The sequence below is a fragment of the Panthera onca genome, chromosome B4, assembly GCF_046562875.1.
Source record: "Panthera onca isolate mPanOnc1 chromosome B4, mPanOnc1 haplotype 2, whole genome shotgun sequence".
NCBI lineage: Eukaryota > Metazoa > Chordata > Mammalia > Carnivora > Felidae > Panthera > Panthera onca.
The window spans coordinates 60147276-60169399 of record NC_138345.1 but is presented as its reverse complement, the minus strand read 5'-3'; the positions used below and the strand labels follow the sequence as shown (position 1 = coordinate 60169399).

Sequence of the window (22124 nt, the reverse complement as noted above, 5' to 3'; positions counted from 1 at the left end):
TTAGGAAGCCAACCACTGCAGTGAAGCAGAATGATCAGGAAAGTGACAAAAAGTGGGATTGAGTCACTTTTGTAGGTGAGACCACAGCCACCAATGTCACCCACCCCCCACTACCACCACCACGACAAACAGAATAATCTTTTATTGAATCTTTACATGCAAGGCACTATGCATGCCCTTTGCCTACCTACATTCTTTGATGCAGTCCTCACAACAACCCTACAGTGGTGGTTTAGCAAATGAGGAAACAGACTCAGAGAAGTGAAGTAACTTGCTGTGATAGTCTTTGTGCCGGGTCAGCTTGGCCAGGCTAGGATCCTCAGTTACCCAAACACTGATCTAAGTGTTGCCAGGGAGGTATTTTGTAGATGTGATTAAAGTCCATAGTCAGTTGACCTTAATAAGGGAGATTATTCTAGATAATCCGGGTGGGTATGATTTAATCAGTTGAAAGGCCTTAATAGAACGGAGGCTTCCCTGAAGAGAAGGAAACTGCCCACCTACAGCTGCTTCAGCCTGTGCCCGAGAGGTCCAGCCTGCCTTTCCTAACAGCCTGCCCTGTGGATCCCAGTCAGCCCCCACAGTTGCATAAGCCAATTCCTTGCAACAAATCTCTTAATATACACATCTCCTACTGGTTCTGTTCCTCTGGTTGAACCCAAATTGATACACATGCCAAAGATCACACAATAATTAGGTGAAAGAGTTCAGATCCTCTCAAAGCCAAAAGCAGGCCACTATTCCACATTCCCTCCCAATAGAAGTTCAGCTTTGGATATCAGCACTTAACAGATATGGCAGCACATCCAAAAATCTAGCAAGCATTGAAGGAAAGGTTAAAAGGTTAAAGCTCTAGAGGCCAGTCTATACTAAGCTTTTGAAATGGGGCCAAGGGGTAGTCGAAACACCCATTATGACTATAAGGAAATCAGTCATAGAAAACCACTCAGTTGTGATACAGAATATAATCAGAGCGATATAAACATTGAAGACTTATTCCCTATGACTATTCTGGAAAAGGTCAACATTTCATAGGCATTATAACCTAATCCAGGTATAGGCAAAAGCAAGGGAGTAGAGTTCATCAGAAACAGGAAAGTCCTCTAACTTGTTCCGGACTGGATTGATCCTCATGCATAAAAAGAATACAGTGTTCAGCATTTTGAATGTCAACATGTTTTTCCAAAAAGCAGAAAAACATATTTAGATTTGGATGGTCTATACCCACATCATCGTTACACTTGGGAAAATACAATTCTTGCAGCTGATGAGTAAACAGAACCATGATGCATGCTATTATCATGATTAATGTTAATCTGGCATGATTGGATACGCCAAAAAACCTATAAAAGATACAATGGTTACAGTTTAAGGAAGATGGTGGAATAGGAGGATCCTGAGCTCACCTCCTGCCGCAGACATAACAAGGCAACAACTACGTATAATGCAGCTCACTTTGAAAACAACCCGAAGCCTAGCAGAGCAGATCTCCCGCAGCCAAAGAAGTAAAGAAAAGGCCACGTCAAGAAGGACAGGAGGGGAAAGGATGCAGCAGAGAATGAAACCACTGGTGTGGCAGAGACCCACAAGCAGGAGGGACATCACAGGCACAGAGGTGCTCCCAAGGTAGCAAGGGGATCAAGCCCCACATTGGGCACTTCCAGCCCTGAGACCTGCACCAGGACAAGCACTCATAACATCTGGCTTTGAAAACCAGCAGGGCTTAACTCAGGAGAGATGGACAGCTATAGGAAACTGAGACTCCACTCTTAGTATCACTCAGTCCAAGACCCAGCACAGAAACAACTGTTTGAAAAGTACCTGGGTTATACACAAAGGAGACTCACTGACTAACTTCAGGCATGCGTGCCAGAGGGGCGGGGATCTGTGGGAGCTCTCTATGGGAATGGAAGTACTGGTAGGCACCATTTTTCTTGCCCTACTTCAGTCTAGCTGGCCAGAAGCTTGTGGGAGCCAGTTCTTATACTTTCCGTTACCATACTGGCACCACTTGCCCTGCTCTACCAACCCACTCACCCCAGCCGGCACTCCTGCAAAGGGGCTCCTGCCTTGCAACACCGGGTAGACAGCCTCTGTCAGGTCCAGCACCTCTCCAGGAGGAGACACTTGCCAGGGAGAAGGAAGCCAGCCCTGCCCACCAGCATGCCTGTAGAGGTCACAGCCCTCTACTGGGCCCCACAGATGCCTTTTACAGAAGGTCACTACTTTCAAGACCAGATGTAGCTGACATACCTAATACATAGTAATAAACACAGAGAGCCAGAAAAAATAAGGAGACACAGGAATATGGTCCTGATGAGAGAATAAGACAAATCTTCAAAAAAAAAAAAAAAAAAAAAAAAAAAAAAAAAAAAAAAAAAAACCTAAACAAAATGAAGACAAGCAATCTACCTAATAAAGAGTTCAAAGAAACAGTAAAAAAGATGTTCACCAGATGAGAGGAGTGTGTGAATTCAGTGAGAACTTTAAGAAACTGATAGAAAATATAAAAAATAACCAGTCAGAGCTGATAAATACAATAATTGAAATGAAAAACACACTAGAGGAAACCTGCATCAGACTACAGGATGTAGAAGAACAGACCAGCTATCTGGAAGACAAGCTAAGGGAAAGCATCCAAGCTGAACAACAAAATAGATAGATACATAGATAGATAGATAACACATATGAATTTAAAATAGAAGATAGGTTAAAGGACCCTCAGGGCAACATGAAATACACCAACATCTGCATTACAGGAGGCCAGAAGGAGAACAGATTGAGAAAGGGGCAGAAAATATACTTAAAGAAATAACTGTTGAAAACTCCCCTAAACTTTGGAGAAGTGAAAACATATCCAAGTTCAGGAAGCACAGAAAGCCCTCAATACCAAGACACATAAAAATTTTTTTTATTAACTTTTTTTTTTAATCTACATCCAAATTAGTTAGCATATAGTGCAACAATGATTTCAGGAGTAGAGTCCTTAGTGCCCCTTACCCATTTAGCCCATCCCCCCTCCCACAACCCCTCCAGTAACCCTCAGTTTGTTCTCCATGAGTCTCTTCTGTTTTGTCCCCCTCCCTGTTTTTATATTATTTTTGTTTCCCTTCCCTTATGTTCATCTATTTTGTCTCTTAAAGTCCTCATATGAGTGAAGTCATATGATTTTTGTCTTTCTCTGACTGACTCATTTCACTTAGCATAATACCCTCCAGTTCCATCCATGTAGTTGCAAATGGTAAGATTTCACTCTTTTTGATTGCCAAGTAATACTCCATTGTATATATATATATATACACCACACCTTCTTTATCCATTCATCCATTGATGGACATTTGGGCTCTTTCCATACTTTGGCTATTGTCGATAGTGCTGCTGTAAACATGGGGGGTGCATGTGTCCCTTTGAAACAGCACACCTGTATCACGTGGATAAATGCCTAGTATGCAATTGCTGGGTTGTAGGGTGGTTGTATTTTCAATTTTTTGAGAAACCTCCATACTGTTTTCCAGAGTGGCTGCACCAGTTTGCATTCCCACCAGCAGTGCAAAAGAGATCCTCTTTCTCCACATCCTCACCGACATCTGTTGTTCCCTGAGTTGTTAATGTGAGCCATTTTGATAGGTATGAGGTGGTATCTCATTGTGGTTTTGATTTGTATTTCCCTGATGATGAGTGATGTTGAGCATTTTCTCATGTGTCGGTTGGCCATCTGGACGTCTTCTTTGGAGAAGCCAAGACACATAATTATTAAAATGTCAAAAATTAAAGAGAGAATCTTCAAAGAAGAGAAAAAGCAAATGGTTAAGAACAAGGGAAACTCCATAAGGCAATCAGCTGGTTTTTTAGCAGAAACTTCACAGGCCAGAAGACAGTGGCATGATACATTCAAAGTACTGAAAGAGGGGAAAAAACAAACAAAAAAACCAAAAACCTTTCAACCAAGGATACTGCACCTGCCAAGATTATTCAGAATTGAAGGAGAGATAAGAGTTTCTCAGACAAATAAAAGTTAAAGGAGTTTATCATCACTAAACTAGACTTCCAAGAAATGTTTAAGGGACTTCTCAAAGGCAGGAAAAAAAAGAACATAACTAGAGGTAAGAAAATTATAAAAGGAAAAAAATTCACTGGTCACAGCAAACATATAGCAAAGGTAGTAGATCAATCACTTATAAAACTAGTATAAAAGCTAAAACAAAAGTAGTAAAATTAGAGTTCTGGTTCAAGGTGACAACGTAGGAAGACTCTGAACTCACCTCCTCCAGGGAACACACCAAATTACACCTATTAATAGAACAATTCTTCCTGAAGAAGAACTGAGGGCTGACTGAAGAGCTACTGAACAAAGATAGAGAGAATGGCAAGAGAACAGGAAGAGAGAGACACAGTAACAAAGAGAACCCCCACCCCAACACCGTGAACAGAAGTGGGGAGAGAGACAGCACTGAGGAACTGGGAACAGACCCCTCTGTCCCTGGGGGCACAGAAAAGCCACAGTTTAAAAGAGGAACCAGCATATAGGAGGGACTGCTCTAGAAATCTGCCAAGAGGTGAAGGAGCTCTGGAACACTCTCCAGGTCAGAGAGACTGAAGGACACAGTTGTGTTCCCCCCTTAACAGCCTAGACTGGAGCAGGATCTGGATACCATAATGGGTGAGCTTACCCATTATCTGAGTGAGCTTACAACTTGAGCGAGCCCAGAGTCCACAAGCCCACACCCTAATCACACTGGGGCACAGAGAAAGAAGCCAGGTTTAAAAGGAGCTGTGGGAATACTCTCTCCCCCCTCCACCTTAAAAGCCAAAACCGGAGCAGGGTCTGGACATCATAACAGGTGGGTTCATATGCCATAATTAGCAGGTCGTGATGCCATAACTGGTGGGTCAGATCATCACGGAAAGCTTGCGACCTCAGGAAGCCCAGATCCACAAGCCCACACCAGCCCACTGGTGCTGGGACACAGAAAAAAAGCCATGGTTTAAAAGGGCAGAAGAACTATGGGAACATTTTCTCCCCTCCACCCTAAAAGCGCAGACCAGGGCAGGTTCTGGACGCCAAAAGGGGCAGGTCCAGATGCCACAACTGGTGGATCCAGTCATCACAGGGAGCTTGTGACCTCAGGCAAGCCCAGGGTCCTCAAGCACACACCAGCACCAGTCACACTGCGGCACAAGAAAAAAAAAGCGACAGTTTAAAGGTGCAAAGGGACCGCGGCACTCTCCACCTTAAAAGCACACACTGAGCAGTGTCTAGCTCAAGAAGCTTGAAACATCAGGAAGCCCAGGATCCGCAAGCCCACATCAGCTGCCCTGTGCTGTTGGGACACCAAAAACAGGCCATGGTTTTGTGTTTCTCTGGTTTGTTTTTATTTTGTATTCTTGAATTTTTTATTTTATTATGTTTTTTCTTTTTAAAATTTCTCTTCTTTTGTTTTACTTTTGGTCAGTTTTGTTTTTCCTGTTTTTTCCCTTTCTTCCTCTTTTCTTTTCTTTTAATGTTTTATTTATTTTTGAGAGAGAGAGAGAGAGAAAGAGTGAGCGAGCAAGCAGGCGAGGGGCAGAGAGAGAGGAAGACACAGAATCCGAAGCAGTCTCCAAGCTCTGAGCTGTTAGCACAGAGCCTGACACGGGGCTCAAACTCCCAAACTGGGAGATCATGACCTGAGCCGAAGTTGGACACTCAACCGACTGAGCCAGGCACCCCTCTTCTCCTCTTTTATTTTCTTTCACTTTTTCTTTTTTCTCTCTTTTTTCATTTTTTGTTTTATATTTCTCTTTTACTATTAATCTTTCTTTATTCTTTCTGTAAAAAGGGATACAAGTTTAAGAGATTAAGTAGCTCCAGACTTCAGGTTATACTGTAAAGCTGTAGTAATCAAAACTGTATGGTGCTGGCACAAAAATAGACACACAGATCAGTAGAACAGAACAGAGACCCAGAAATACACCCATGATTATATGGTCTGTTAATCTTTCACAAAGGAGGAAAGAATACGCACGGGGAAAAAGTCTCTTCAACAAATGGTGTTGGGAAAGCTGGACAGCTACCTGCAAAAGAATGAAACAAGAGACAAGAAAAACCTCAATCTAACCTTACACCTAAGGGGACTAGAAAAGAAGAACAAATAAAGCTCAAGGTGAGTAAAAAAAAGGAAATAAAAATCAGAGCAGAAATAAATTAGGTAGAGACAGACAGACAGAAAGAAATCATTGAAACCAAGATCTGGTTCTTTGAAAAGATAAACAAAAGAGAAAAAACCTTAGCTGGACTCATGAAGAAAAAAAGAGAAAGGACTCAAATAAATAAAATCAGAAATAAGAGAGGATAAGTAACAATTGACACCATAGAAATAAAAGGATTATAAGAGAAGAAAATGTAAAAATATATGTCAATGAACTGGACAATCTATAAGAAATCAATTCCTAGAAACATAAATCTTCCAAAACTGAACCAGGAAGAAATAGATAACTTAAACATACCTATTACAAGTAATTAAATTGAATTGGTAACCAAAAACTACCAAAAAATAAAAGTGCAGGACCAGAGGACTTCACAGATCAATTTTACCAAATATTTAAAGAACAGTTAATACCTATTCTCCTTAAGCCATTCCAAAAAATAGAAGAAAGAAAGCTTCCAAATACATTTTACAAGGCCAGCATTACCCTGATACCAAAATCAAAGTCATCACAAAAAACAAAACTACAGGCCAATATCTCTGTTAAGCATACATGCAAAAATTCTCTACAAAATATTAGCAAATTGCATTCAACAATACATAAAAAAAATCATTTACCATGATCAGGTAGGATTTATTCTCAGGATGCAAGAATGGTTTAATATTCACAAATCAGTCAACATCATACACCACATCAACAAAACAAAGGATAAAAATCATATTGTCATCTAAATAGATGCAGAAAAAGTATTTGACGATATTCAATGCCGCTTCATGATAAAAACTCTCAACAAAATGGGTTTAGAGGGAACACACCTGAACATAAAAAAGGTCATATTTGGAAGACCCTCAGCTAAGATCATACGCAACAGTGAAACACTGAGAGATTTTCCTCTAAGATCAGGAACAAGACAACGATGTCCACTCTCACCATTTTTATTCAACATAGTACTGAAGGTCCTAGACACAGCAATCAGACAAGAAAAAGAAATAAGAGGCATCTATACTGGTAAGGAAGAAGGCAAACTGTCACTATTTGCAGATGACATGATACTATACATAGAAAATCCTAAAGACTCCCCTAAAAAACTATAGGGAGTAATCAACAAGTTCAGAAAGTTTGCAAGATACAAAATACCCAGAAATTGGTAGCATTTCTATACAGTAACAACAATTGTAGAAAGAGAAACTTAAAAAACAACACCATTTACAATTGCACCAAAAAAGAATAAAATACATAGGAATTAACTTGACCAAAGAGGTGAAACACCTGTACTCTGAAAACTATAAAATACGGATGAAAGAAACTGAAAATGACATAAACAAATGGAAAGATAGTTCATGCTTATGGATTGGAAGAATTAATACTGTCAAAATGTTCACATTACTCAAAGAAATCTATAGATTCAATAAATCTCTATCAAAATACCAACAGCATTTTCCACAAAACTAGAACAAATAAAACTAAAATGTATATGGAACAACAGAAGACCTGAAATAGCCAAAGCAATTTTGATAAAGAATAATAAAGCTAGAGATATCACAATTTCAAGATACACTACAAAACTGTACTAATCAAAACAGTATGGTATTGGCACAAAAACAGACACATAGATCAATAGAACAGAACAGAAACCACAGAAATAAACAGACATTTATCTGGTCAATTAATCTATTAAAAAGGAGGCAAGAGGGGCGCCTGGGTGGCTTGGTCGGTTAAGCTTCCGACTTCGGCTCAGGTCATGATCTCACGGTCTGTGAGTTCGAGCCCCGCGTCGGGCTCTGTGCTGACAGCTCAGAGCCTGGAGCCTGTTTCAGATTCTGTGTTTCCCTCTCTCTCTGCTCCTCCCCCGTTCATGCTCTGTCTCTCTCTGTCTCAAAAATAAAATAAAACGTTAAAAAAAAAAATTAAAAAAAAATAAAAAATAAAAAATAAAAAAAAAAAAAGGAGGCAAGAATGCACAATGGGGAAAAAGAGAGTCTTTTCAATAAATGGTGCCGGGAAAACTAGACAGCTACATGTAAAAGAATGAAAGTGGTCCACTTACTAACACTATACACAAAAATAAACTCAAAATGGATTAAAGGCCTAAATATAAGACCTGACAGCATGAAAATCCTAGAAGAGAACATAGGCAGTATTTTCTCTGACATTAGCCATAGCAATATTTTTCTACACGTCTCATAAGGCAAAGGAAACAAGCAAAAATAAGCTATTAGGAGTACATCAAAATAAGAAGCTTTTGCATAGAAAAGAAAACAACAAAACTAAAAGAAAATCTACTGAATGGGAGATCTTTGCAAATGATATATTCAATGATGAGTTAATATCTAAAATATATAAGGAAATTATATAACTGAACACCAAAAAAAAAAAAAAAATAATAATAATCCAATTTAAAAATGGGCAAAGGACTTGAATAGACATTTTTCTAAAGAAGACATATGAATGGTCAACAGACATATGACAAGATGCTCAACATCACTAATTAACAAGGGAATGCAAGTCAAAACCACAAAGAGATATCACCTCATACCTGTCAGAATGGCTAAAACCAAAAACACAAGAAATAACAAGTGCTGGCAAGGAGGTGGACAGAAAAGAGCCCTCATGCACTGTTAGTGGGAAAGCAAACTGGTATAGCCATTGTGGAAAAAAGTATAGAGTTTTCTCCAAAAATTAAAAATAGAAATACCATATCATCCAATAATTCCAGTACTGGGTATTTATCCAGGGAAAGGAAAACACTAACTCGAAAAGATATAGGCACCTCTATGTTTATTGCAGCATTATTTACAATAGCCAAGGCATGCAAGCAACCTAAGTGTGCATCAAAAGCCAAATGGATAAGGAAAATGTGGTATATATGACAATGGGGATACTACACCTCCATAAACAAGGATGAGATCTGGGCACCTGGGTGACTCAGTTGGTTAAGCATCCAACTTCGTCTCAGGTCACGATCTCAGTTCCTGTGAGTTCGAGCCCTGCGTTGGGCTCTGTGCTGACAGCTCAGAGCCTGGAGCCTGCTTTGGATTCTGTGTCTCCCTCTCTCTCTTCCCCTCACCCGCGTACACGTGCTCGCTCTCTCTCTCAAAAATAAACATTAAAAAAAATTAAAAAATAAAAGACAAGGATGAGATCATGCCATTGGAGACAACATGGATGGCTTAGAGCATATAATGCTAAGTGAAATAAGTCATACTGAAAAAGACAAATACCATATGATTCCACTCATAAATAAAATCTAATAAAAAATGAATAAACAAACAAAAGTCAGAATATGAACTATAAATACAGAGAACATGGTTGCCAGAGGGTAGTGGGGGTTTGGGCAAAATGGGTGAAGGAGAGAGGGAGATACAGGCTTCCAGATATGGAATGAGTAAGTCAAAGGAATAAAGCAGAGCATAAGTCAGTGATTTTGTAACAGCAATGTAATGGGATGCATGGTAACTATACTTATAGTAAATATAGTAAAAAGATAATGTATAAACTTGTCAAATCACTAATTGTACGTCTGACACTAATATAACATTGCATGTCAACTATACTCAAATTTTTTAAAAAGTAGTAAAATTACTCATATCTATGAAAATTAGGGGGTAAACAAAATAAGAAGATGTAAAATATGACATCATATATATAGGACATGGAGATGGGGTTAAAATTCAGTGTTTTGGAGTGCCTGGCTTGCTCAGTCAGGAGAGCATGCAATTCCTGATCTTGGGGTCATGAGTTCAAGCCCCGCATGTGGTGTAGAGTTCACATTAAAAAAAAAAATTAAATAGGGGCTCCTGGGTGGATCAGTTGGTTAAGTATCTGACTTCAGCTCAGGTCATGGTCTCACAGTTCGTGAGTTCAAACCTGCATCAGGCTCTCTGCTGACAGCACAGAACCCACTTTGGATCCTCCCTTCACCTCCCCTGCTCACACTCACTCTCTGTCTTTCAAAAATAAACAAACATTAAACAGTTTTTTTTAATTAAAAAAATGTAGTGTTTTTAGAATGTGTTCAAACATAAGTGACCAATTTATAATAGACTGCTATATACACAGGATGTCACATAGAAACCTCATAGTAACCACAAACCATAATCCTATAACAAGCACGCAAAAAATTAATGGAATAAAACCTCAAGCATAAACTGAAGTCATCAAATCACAAGTGAAGAGAACAAGAAAAGAAGAAAGGAATAGAGAAGAACCACAAAAACAACCAGGAAACAATTAAACAAGTACAAACCTATCAATAATTACTTTCACTGTAAATGGAATAAATGCTCCAATTAAAAGACACAGCATGAATGAATAGCGCAAAAAAAAAAAAAAAAAAAAGACTCATCTATATGCTGCCTGTAAGCCTGTAAGAGACCCACTTCAGATTTAAGTTACATAAAAACTGAAAATGAAGTGTAATGACAAAGGAATCAATCCAACAAGAGGATAGAACAATTGTAAATATCTATGTACCTAGCATAGGAGCACCTAAATATATAAAGCAAATATTAACAGACATAAAAGGAAAAGCTGACAATAATACACAATAGGGGACATTACAAGTCCACTTACATCAATGGATAAATCATCCAGATAGAAAATCAATAAGGAAATAGTGGCTTGGAACAGCACATTAGATCAGATGGCCTTAACATATATATACAGAACATCCTATTCAAAAACAGCAGAATATACTTTCCCCCCCCCCCCCCAAGTGCACAAGGAATATTCTTCAGGACAGATCACATGTTAGACCACAAAACAGATCTCAACAAATTAAAGAAAACTGAAATCATATCAGGCACCTTTTCTGACTACAATGGTATGAAACTAGAAATCAATTTCAAGAAAAAAAAAAGCCTATAAAAAATGCAAGAAAAAAAGAGAGGACTCAAATAAAAATCAGAAAAGAAAAAGGAGAGTTAATGGAAAGCACAGAAATACAAAGGATTATAAGACTACTATCAAAAATTATATGCCAACAAATTGGACAACCTAAAAGAAATGAATAAATTCCTGGAAACATACAATCCTGTAAAACTGAATCAGGAAGAAAGAGAAAATCTGAACAGATCAATTACTAGTAATGAAATGGAATCAGTAGTCAAAAACAAACAAAAACAAAACAAAAAACAAAATACAGAAAACAACCCCAAGAAACAAAAATCCAGTACCCAACTGCTTCACAGATGAATTCTACCAAACATTAAAAAACAGTTAATATCTATCTGTCTCAACCTATTGTATAAAATTAAAGAGGAAAAAATGCTTCTAAATTTATTCTATAAGGCCAGCAGTACTGTGATACCAAAACTAGAAAAAAACACTATAAAAAAAAAAAAAAAAGAAATTGCAGACCAATATCTCTAATGAACATAGATGTAAAAATTCTCAACAAAATACTAGCAAACCAAGTTTAAGTATACACTAAAAAGATCATTCTCAAAAAAAAAAAAAAAAAAAAAAAAAAAAAAAAAAAATCATTCTCCACTATCAAGTGGGATTTATTCCAGGGATGCAAGGATGGTTCAATGTCTACAAACCAAACAATGTGAAACACCACAATAACAAAATTAAGAACAAAAACCATATGATCATCTCAATACATGCCAAAAAAAACAATTAACAAAATCCATCATAATTCATGAGAAAATACTCTCAAAAAAGTGGTTATACGGTTCAGTTGGTTACATGTCCAATTCTTGATTTTGGTTCAGGTCATGGTGTCGAGGTTCATGAGATCAGACTTATGTCCAGCTCTGTGCTGACAGTGCTGAGTCTGCTTGGGCTTCTCTCTCTCCCTCTCTCTCTGCCCCTCCCCTATAGCTCTCTAGCTCACTCGCTTTCTCTCTCAAAATAAACATTTTTTTTAAAAAAAGGGATAATGGAGGGAACATACCTCAACATAATAAAGGCCTCATATGGCAAGCCCACAGTTAACATCATTATCAATGGTGGAAAACTAAAAGCTTTCCCTCTAAGATCAGGAACAACACAAGGCCATCCATTCTCATCATTTTTATTCAATACAGCATTGGAAGTCCTAGCCACAGCAATCAAAGAAAAGGAATAAAAAGCATCTAAGTTGATAAGGAAGAAATAAATTATCATTATTTGCAGATGACATAATTCTACATATAGAAAACCCTAAAAACCAAAAACTTACTAGAATAAATTTCAGGATACAAAACTAATACCCAGAAATCCGGTGCATTTTTAAACACTAATAACAAACTGGCAGAAAGAGAAATTAGGAGAATAATCACATTTATCATTGCATCAAAAAGAATAAAATACCTAGAAATAAATTTAACCAAGGATGTGTAAGACCTATACTTTGAAAACTTATAAGACATTCATGAAAGAAACTAAAGATGACACAAATAAACGGAAAGCTATACCATGCTCACGGACTGGATGAATCAAGGTTGTTAAAATGTTTACACGACACAAGGAAATCTACAGATTCAATGCAATCACTATCAAAACATCAACAGCATTTTTCATAGAACTAGTTACTGATGACTTTTGCATATCTCCTATTCTCTGTCCTGAAAGACCCTCTTCTTGGCTACCTCCCCAAGAATTATCTACCCACTGATACTAAAGTTAGCACCTTCTCTTAAAGTCTGTGAGTCCCTCCCTGCTGAACTAGATGTGATTTCTCCTTTGGGTAGTGAGGCTCACTCTCAGCAGTTAAACTAGAGATTTTACTAGGTTCTATCTTGTTACGTATACCTTGACTGCTTTTTACCTATTTATAAGCTCTTGAATCATTTTTCTTTCTTTATCCATTTCTTCATCTCTGTGTGCTTAGTACAGTAGTTTGTATTTAATGGGTAGTTTATGAATGAACCAGCGCTGTCCACACATTAGACCAATCGTTATTTATTTAAAATCAACAAACCTTTATTAGGCATTTAACAGGTACAAGGAGTTGGAGATTTTAAAGATGAGTAAGAACCCTGTTCTCCTAGGAATGGGCAACCAGGGCTGGAGCTAAGAAACCTACCTAAATAACTTGGGGCAAGCAGGCCCAAATGTTACAACAGACCCACAAAAAGACTACAGTGTGAAAATAGAAGGGGAGAAGCATTTCCATAACGGGGAGAGGAGAGGCTCTGGGAATCATCTCATTTAATTCCCACATAAGCTTCCAAGTTAAGCATTTTTACCCCCCATTTTATAGACAAGGAAATTGGGGCTCAGAGCAGTTTAATAATTTGGCCAAGGTCACATAGCTAGTAAATAATGAAACTGGTGATCACATTCCCAACGGCCTGGTTCCCAAGCTCATGCTCATTTCCCTATATACCAGCTGTCCTCCTCCACAGGCAAGTAAAAACACAGTGACACCTGAGCTCAGCCTTCAAGACAAGGTAAGACTTCCATATGCCCATCTGGAGGGCAGGAGCATTCCAATAGCAGACAACAGCCTGAGCAACACCTGCAGGGAGCAAAGTTTAAAACATATGGGGAAAGGCAGACGCCCTCATATAACAGACTACAGGACATAATAGGGAGACAAAATGGAGATATTTTGGAAGAAAAAGCCAGTGGATGACTCTCCACTTTGCCTGCAACATGTTTGGAACATATGGTAAAGTGTATTTCTTATCTAATTAAAAAAATACATAAAATATCAGAACTAAAACATTTTGAATATATTGGCAATTACTGTTTTCTGGCAATAATCTTCACCTTCAATAAATATCCTGTAATGCAAACCATGTTGAGTGAAAAAATGATTCTCTCCATATTTCCTTTTCCTCCAGCTTCTGTTTTTATCTCTCTGTAAAGATATTATTTAGAGATTTAAATGGTAAGATTAAAGACTAGGGAAATGAGATACCAATAACTTATTTGGATAAATGACAATTTTCCTATCGTACCAAACAATATTTAAGTATTTTCAAATGAGAATTTTAATATTATATAACTGGACTGATTTAAAATATTTTAAGAAATTTTAAAATATTTTAAGTTTAAAAATTGGAGGGGCGCCTCGGTGGCTCAGTGGGTTAAGCAACTGACTTCGGCTCAAGTCATGATTTCATGGTTTGTGCGTTCGAGCCCCGTGTCGGTCTCAATGCTGACAGCTCAGAGCCTGAAGCTTGCTTTGGATTCTGTGTCTCCCTCTCTCTCTGCCCCTCCCCCTCTCACATTCTGTCTCTCTCTCAAAAATAAATAGACATTGAATTTTTTTTTTTAATTGGGAGGTGAGATATTATAGCCTAAGGTGATATAATTTAAAGGGTATTTGAGAAGTACTGCTAAATGTGACGTCACACAAGAGAAGAAAATGGGGGCATAAGAAGAAATGGGCATAAGCACAGCTAAGCGCTTCATAAATGATCAGTAAATATCCAGAAATACTACAAGCAGCTGCAGAGAAGATCTTCCAGCTGTAGTCCCAGCTCCAATAAGAGTTTAAATTGTAGGTTCTTTTAAGTTTTCACAGCTCCTGCCAGGAAGGAGGGAGGCACTGGGTGAGGCAGGGGGAGGGTACAGACAGGCTGGGATTTGGTGGGGGGAACAGACTGCAGGGAGCAGGCCTGCAGAAACCAGGAGAGGAAAGATGACCAGGCAGATGTCTCAGGTACACTCGTCTCTTGCAGGGCACCTGCTCAGAGTCCCTGATACTGCTGATGACCGTACTGATGCTGACTCGTGACCCAGACCCCAGGCAGCTGTGTAACTCAGCTGTCACAGTGGAAAGCTGGAGGTCTTCAACTAAATGGGACAACTGAAGTCAGGGCTACTAGAATGAGATGTTATTACCTAATTTATGATTTCCTGAACATTATGTAAAGGGAGAGATTTTGAAAGGTTGCTGTAATCAATGTTTACAGCACAGAAAGAGACCATGCTTTTTAGAACCAAGGGTCTTGCCACAAGGAAAAAAGTAAAGTGAAATCACTGTTTACTAATATTTTGGATTTCCCTACATATTTTAAACATTAAATGTCTTTTTATTTTTTCCTGGAGTCAAACTTTGATGAGCTGGCAGTCCCTACCCCCCTCCATGCTCTCACCTCTACCCTGCCTCATTCCCCTCTTCTCCCCTCTCCCAGCTCCTTGCCTTGCCCCTTCTCATTTTCCTTCCCCTCCCCTCCACCCTCTCCTCTCCTCTCCCCATCTCTTTCCCTCACTTTCCGCCTTCCTTCCCTCTTGCGCCTTTACTCTCTCCCCTCTTCTCTCTTTATTCCACCCCTACCTCCCCCCATTCTCTCTTTTCCTCTCACTTCCCACCTGCTCCACAACCTTGCCCCAAACATGTGAAAAGCAGTTTTAGTCCATCCTGGTTTATCTTGAGTAACGCATCTCAGGCTCAAGCTTTGCCCAAGGGTCCAGGCCAGGAGTGGCAGCTTATGCAAAGTTGATTGGGACATGTTTTTTTTTAATTTCTGAGTCACAAAAATGAATTTAAGCCACTATAATTGCAGAACTATGCCTTAGAAAGAGTTGTCTGATAACATCACAGGTGAAAACATGCCCTAGTAAGAAAGGGAAGGTGAGAGAGCTGTCCCACAGACAAGACCCCAAACCATCTCAGGTGGTCCATCTTGAAAATGTGCCTCTCCTGCATGATTGCCTTGGCCCTGACTCCAAGAATTCTGGAATCATTGGCCAGGAGGACATCCAGTCATTTGGCAGTTTGCTTAACCTTGGTGTTTACCATAAGCCTGTCAAAAAATTGAGCAGGCAGTTATGTTAGGCACCAGCTGATTTTTGGCAGCCATCTGCAAAAGCAGCCCTGAAGTTATTCTTAGCAGGGTAACCACCATGGAGGGTTTTCTCCCCACTACTTTTAGATTGGTATTTTACTCCCAGGACCTTAACGTCAAACTGCCTAGGGAAAAGAAATCTTTAGGGATTTTGTGTAAGGAAAACATGGTCCTGGATTTTGATAGACACCTGTTTTGTTTTGTTTTCCCACCAGGGATAGGGGAATGTGTAACAACATGTGTTTCACCCTTTTTATCTACAGGTGGCGGTGGGGGGTGGGGTCTGAAAGGGCGCACATGGCTCATTAGCGCCTCCCAGGGAGACAGGAAAGAAAGGAAAGCAGCATGGCCAGTAGCCACAGATCTTGAGTCCAGTTTTGTCATTTCTCTGGCTGTGCAACTGTGGGCCAGCCTGTTTTCTCATGTCATCTGCAAAATGGAGATAATGCCACCTTCGTCACAGGGCTGCTATGAACTAAGGAAGGCATATCTTATGCAATGCTTGGTATGTAACAGGCCCTCAATAAATGCTGGCCCTCCCAGCCCCCACTGAAACTTTGCTACTCTTACCTAAGAAGGATTAATTTTAATCATTCCCAGCTGCATGTTTGGTATTCAGCTAAAGAGCAAGAAGCTATTTGCCTGAAATCTTGTAAGTCCAGAAGGCTTTTGCGATGAAGGCCACTCTTTGAATGGGTGGGTGCATTTTTAGGTTTCTCTTTTTTCAGTAAAGTCCAAATATTCTTCAATTTGGCCAATTTTAACTTGGTGGGATAACATTTTAATTAACCAGACAAGATTCGTCAATTTCACAAAGCAAATGGGAGCTGTAAATTAATAATTGTATTAAGCTAAGGTTTGTGGAGCACTTATTATTTCTCAAGTACTGGGTTAAGCACTTTATATGTACTTAAATGCATTTATATCTCATTTAATCCTAACAACCCTATAAAACAGATACTATAATTATCCCCATTTTACAGATGAAGAAACTAAAGCTAAGGATAAATAACAACCCCAGTGACATGTCTGAACTTAACACCATATATACTGTCTTCTCTTTGCAAAACAGTGCTTACCCACATCTTTATGTCATCCAGAAAGATTTCACATATTCACATGACAGAATGTTGGAAATCTCCCCATGATCCAAATCCCCATTAGCTGTATAAAGTTTTCAAGAGCACCTCTTCCCATTGCTGTATCTCAGAGAAAAATCACAACTCATCACCATATTCCAAAAGGACAGTGCGGATTAAATCAATGGCGTCCCTGAAATTCTCTCTGCCACTCAGTTTTCCTTTAGTTATTTCTGTTTTTCCCTGACTCCCTTTTGACCAAACAGATACTCTATAATCATCCCAGAATTGCGAGTGGTCTCTCAATGGACAAGACCACACAATGTTGCCAGTGTATGCATACTGGAGGGAGGAAAAAGAAACAGCAACGCTTCCAACTCAATTCACGAAAACTCCGCTTAGATATGAAACAAAACAAACGAATTCAAACGTTGGCTTTCCTAAAGCAGCAACGGTAAAAGGGCCACCTCTCGCTGACTGAGGGTTATTGCGGGGCAATCTGTCATTTTCGAGTGAGAGGTGCGGTGGACCCGCCTCCACGCGCTCCCCTGTCCCCCCTGCCCGCCCCACCGCGGGGCAGTTTTTGAAACGGGTTCCGGGAGATTGAGTGTTTCCAGCACAGAGGATACAGGCTCGCAGGACCCGAGTTCCTTCAATGGCTTATGACAACTGCTTCCTACAAAAAACGAAATCTAAGAAGTCCCCGCAGCAGTCCCTGCAGACGACGAAGTGGGATCCCGGTGGTCGGCAGAGGGTCCCTCTCCAGGTCACCTTCGCCAAATGGTCCAGCCGGGGCCAAGATGGGAGGCTGCGGGTAACCCCGAGACCGGCGGCGACCCCGGGCACTCCCCACCTCCCTCTCCCCGGGAGAACGCGCGGGACGCCGCGCAGCACCTGTGTCCCCAAGGGACGACCTTGGTCCTGGAGCCAATCGGAGGTAATGCCGGGGCGAGAAGAGCCCTCCGCAAACTGTGCCCAGCACCTGGCGTCGCGGCGCCCAGCGCGGCGAGGGATGCTCCCGCGCGTCCGGCGCCGTTCACCCACCTGGGGCCGCCCGCCCGAAGCCTCACCTCTCGCCGCAGCCTCCCCTTCCGCCGCCATCGCAGGAGCCAACCGGCAGGCTCCGCAGCCCCGGGGCTGGCGGCATAGAGAGCTCGGGGCCCGCCCTGCGCCGGCCCCGTAACGGGGACGAGGGCCCCGGGGGAGCTCTGCAGCCTGGGCGCGCAGCAGCGCGGGCTCGTAGCGCGGCGGCCGCGGACTGCAGAGCACGCGGCCTGGGACTGGCCTGCCCGCGGGTCTGGGCTGCGCGGGGCTCCAAGCGGGAGAACCGGGCCGGGCGCAGGGCGGAGTCACGGTGGCACCGCCCCCGACCCCTGCGGCGGCAGGCCAGGCGCACAAAGGCCGGCGAGGCTGCACCTGGAGCCCTTCTGGAAACTGGCTTTTAAAAACAGGTTAAAACAGTCTGAGTGTTGGGAGGGTCGGAGTTGTTTCCCTTGGGGGCAAAGATAAAGGATAAAAGGAGATCGCTGCAAGGTGGGGGTCCTGGGGGTCCGTGGGGGAGCTGGAACAGAAACTTCCCTGGTACACAGTAGGGCTAGGCAAGGGCTTCGCTGCAGAGACAAGGGTGCGATGACAGAGAGGGGTCGCCGAGGAAGCTGTTTTGGCTCCTGCAACGGTTGGGTAACTCCAGAAGCAGGATCCTCTGGGGATCATTTGACAACCTTCCATCCTGTGCGGACGACGCTGCTTCTCTCCGCGCCCTCTGATTCCTAGACCCGTGCCTGGGTTACAGTTTGTCTAGTAGAGGTTGGGGCGGGGGGATGGAGGAAAGGAACAGCAGAGAAAACACAAACGCTTTGTGTCAACCAGCCTAAATCTACTACTTTTCCCACCAGCAGTCTTCATTATAGCGTCTTAACTAGCTGCATATGCGTCCTGAGGGCTACTTGAGACTAAACCAGGGCAACGGGGTTGGAACAAGGTTCCCGGGCAGTAGGCAGGACCAGAGGAAACTGCTGCCCTCTTAAGGGCGGACTGGGATTTTACGCTGCTGGAGGTGCAAGTCGATGCTGGGAAAAGTCCGCTGCCCTCGGTAACACACTCCAAGGCACTTCCCTAATCAAAACCACTCTTGAAACATCTCAGTCCCAGCTTTGACTTGGAACTCTACCTGAATCCACCAGCTTCCGCTGGCCGCTCAAAAAGAAAAATTCCACAGAGGAGCCTGTGGAATTCCACAGAGGAGTCTTAAATCTGGCGCAGGTGTCCGTGAATATGTTCAAACCCTGGCTTTCCAGATACATATACAGTCTGGAGATGGTCTACCAAGTGGGGAGGCATTCTAACACCCAGGCATGGGTTAAATGTCACCTTAAAGGTGAAGCAGAATTTTAGGGCCCTGGTGAAAATGTACAGTACAGTCTATATATTGTCTTGAGGACAAAGTGTTTTTCCCTTTGTCATCTCATGTGAGCCTCACAACAACCTTTGTGAGGTGGCTGGACAGCTGTCAATGTTGTCTTATCAGTAGGCAAGCACAGGCTCACAGATGAGCATTTGGGCCAGGATCACTCAGTAGATGGGAGAAGCCAGACTGTAAAAGTCACATCTTCCTAGGAGTTCATACTATGGTACCCAATACACTTGCTGGTGAATCACTGCAGTCCTCATTTCTTAGAAATGATGATTCACTTCCACCCAAAGCCTGAAAGCCAAAGAAAAGGAAGCCAGAACCTAAATATGATAGCAGGAAGTAATGCTCAAGGAGAACATACAGGATTCTGTGGCAGCAAATCACTCTTCAAGCTTAACGTGCATTCCCCTTAATGTTCAAGTTTAAGTCCTACTGGCTACTTTTTCTTTATGCTCCAGAGCTTTCCGTTCTAGGACTTTTTTTTTAAAGAGTAGTTATATTACAACTCATAAGATAAGACAGAGGTAGAAAACTTGTATCTTGAGAAATGAATGGGAAGGTAATCTCTCATTTCCAAACAGTGGTTTTTTAAATCCTTGGGCAAAATGTGGGAGAAATGATTTGAACCATAACTTGCAGAACACGTGATGTGATATAAATAAATAAATAAATAATATATATATATATATATATATATATATATATAGTTCCTTATGGTCAATGACGTTTTCTCACCCAAAGCCCAGGGACAACATTGCTCTTCAGGAATCATTGCTAATCCTAGGGTGACCTTAGTTGGCTGGTTAATTTTGCTTCACTGCCAAGTACTCAGGCAAGAACCATACTGGGATTTGTAACCACTGCCTCTATAAATTCCTATACTTGGCAACCTCCTGATGGGATTGTAACAATGTAATTTATATTTTTTGTAACGATGTGATTTAGTTTGAGGGTTCCTTAAGACCATGTAGATATTTTAGTTGGTTTAGGAGGCAGAAAAGAAGGAAAAAGGAAGAAAGAAAAAAAAAAAGAAAGAAAAATCCACCTGCTTGAGTGTAGTTACACTAAAGCTACTATTTCCAATGATGCATAAATATTAAAGTAACTACCCATTAATGAGCTCCTAAGTGACTGGAGAAAATAATTACATTATTATCATTTGAAACTACTCTTGGAGGGCGCCTGGGTGGCTCAGTTGGTTAAGCGTTAGCTCAGGTCATGATCTCCAGGTTCGGGAGTTTGAGCTCTGCATCGGGCTCTGCGCTGACAGTGTGGAGCCTGCTTAAGATTTTCTCTCTCTCCCTTCTCTGCCCCTCCCCTGCTTTCTCTCTATCTCTCTTTCAAAATTAAAAAACAAAAAAGCCCACTACCTTTTCTTCCCTGTCACCCTCCCTCCCCCGCCCCCCCAGCATTCTATGGAGGGTCAATACTGGGGAAGATTCTTGTTTTTGCTAAGCAGGTTGATGAGTGGGAGCGCAGCTGGGAGAAACAGGGAGGCCAAATGTGTTTAGAGGAGTAGATGGGCCCACTGTGGGCATCTGGTGTGGAGAAGATAGCTTGAGCTTGGCTTATGAAGGGGAAAGGAAGCCAAGAAGGTAAGTGCAGGAGGGTATACTCATGAGAAAGGGGAAAGGAGGCAGCGGCACCTGCCACGGAGAAATTTGAGAAAAATCTTTTAAAAGGGTATTAAGGGAACTTCACCGTGTAATGAAAACCTCTTACATTATTGCCCTGGAAAGTAGCAACTTTAGTGAAGGCTACTCTCCTTTTCAATGCTTTTGGAGTTGACTTCTGTTATTAAAAATGGGAACATGTAGCGATCAGCCTTAGGTGGAAAGTAGGGCTGCCCACAACATGCAGTTATTTAATGCACTTGTTCACAAACAATTTATAGAGCGCTGCCGTGGACCAGGTTCTGCTGTAAAGCACCGACTTGTACTTCACCCACTGTGCATCCATCATGTCATTTAGATGTTCTCACAGCAATTGGTCAGGTGGGTATTATTTCATTTTGGAAAAGCCCAACCAGCGTCCTTAGCTCAGTGGTTCCCAAAGTTGGATGTTCATGATAATGTGCAGAATTTCAGACCTGCCCCTAGAGATGCTGAGTTAGTAGTTCTAAATCCTTGTTTCGGATAAGCTCCCTAGTTGAGATGTTTTGACTACTCTACTTCAAGAAATATGGCTTCAACTTGTCAAAAATCCATTTTCCTAAGCCTAGGTTGTGGTGGGGTAAGTTGTATATGTATTCCTACTAGCCAGAGACCAGAAGTAGCAATAAACTAAAATTCTAAGAAAAATACAAAAAGGGGCAAGCGTGGTTGTGTGGACAGCTCTTTATACATTGGAGTTACTGCTTAATGTTATTTTTCCCTTAGAGATTATGTTTGTATGTGTGTGATAAGTGTCAAAAGCTGAACTAAGTTTTACGTTTGCAGGTTTTGAACACTCTGAAGTATGGTATCCCTGATCCTCCTCAGTCCTTCTCATATTGTATGGAATTGGATAGGAGTGATCTTCAAGTTCTATTCATGATTATCTTACCCAAGAGGACAAGAAAGGAAAAGGACAGTTTTCCTTTCCTGTTATGGGTTCCTCTGTTCGGAGGAGAAGTCATCCTATGTTCAAGGGGTTCATAAGGAACATTTTAATATGAACAGTAAGGTAATTGAGAGAAATATTGTGGTAGTTAGCACAAGCTCACCTGAGGAATGTTTT

General features: G+C 41.2%; 1 protein-coding gene across 6 annotated transcripts in view; it reads right to left on the bottom strand.

The window, feature by feature from the left end:
- The window catches only part of BMAL2 (basic helix-loop-helix ARNT like 2), a 121954-nt gene extending 101976 nt beyond the window's left edge, over nt 1–19978 (bottom strand). For 2 of the 6 annotated variants that reach the window (XM_078449981.1, XM_078449985.1), the window contains exon 1: nt 18064–19977. In XM_078449981.1, the coding sequence (XP_078306107.1) occupies nt 18064–18140 (77 nt within the window). In that variant the 5' untranslated portion in view covers nt 18141–19977. Of the gene's footprint in view, nt 1–18037 lie in introns of all 6 variants that reach the window. The other 4 variants (XM_078449983.1, XM_078449984.1, XM_078449986.2 and 1 more) reach the window with 3 other exon arrangements.
- Nucleotides 19979–22124: the final 2146 nt, after the last annotated feature.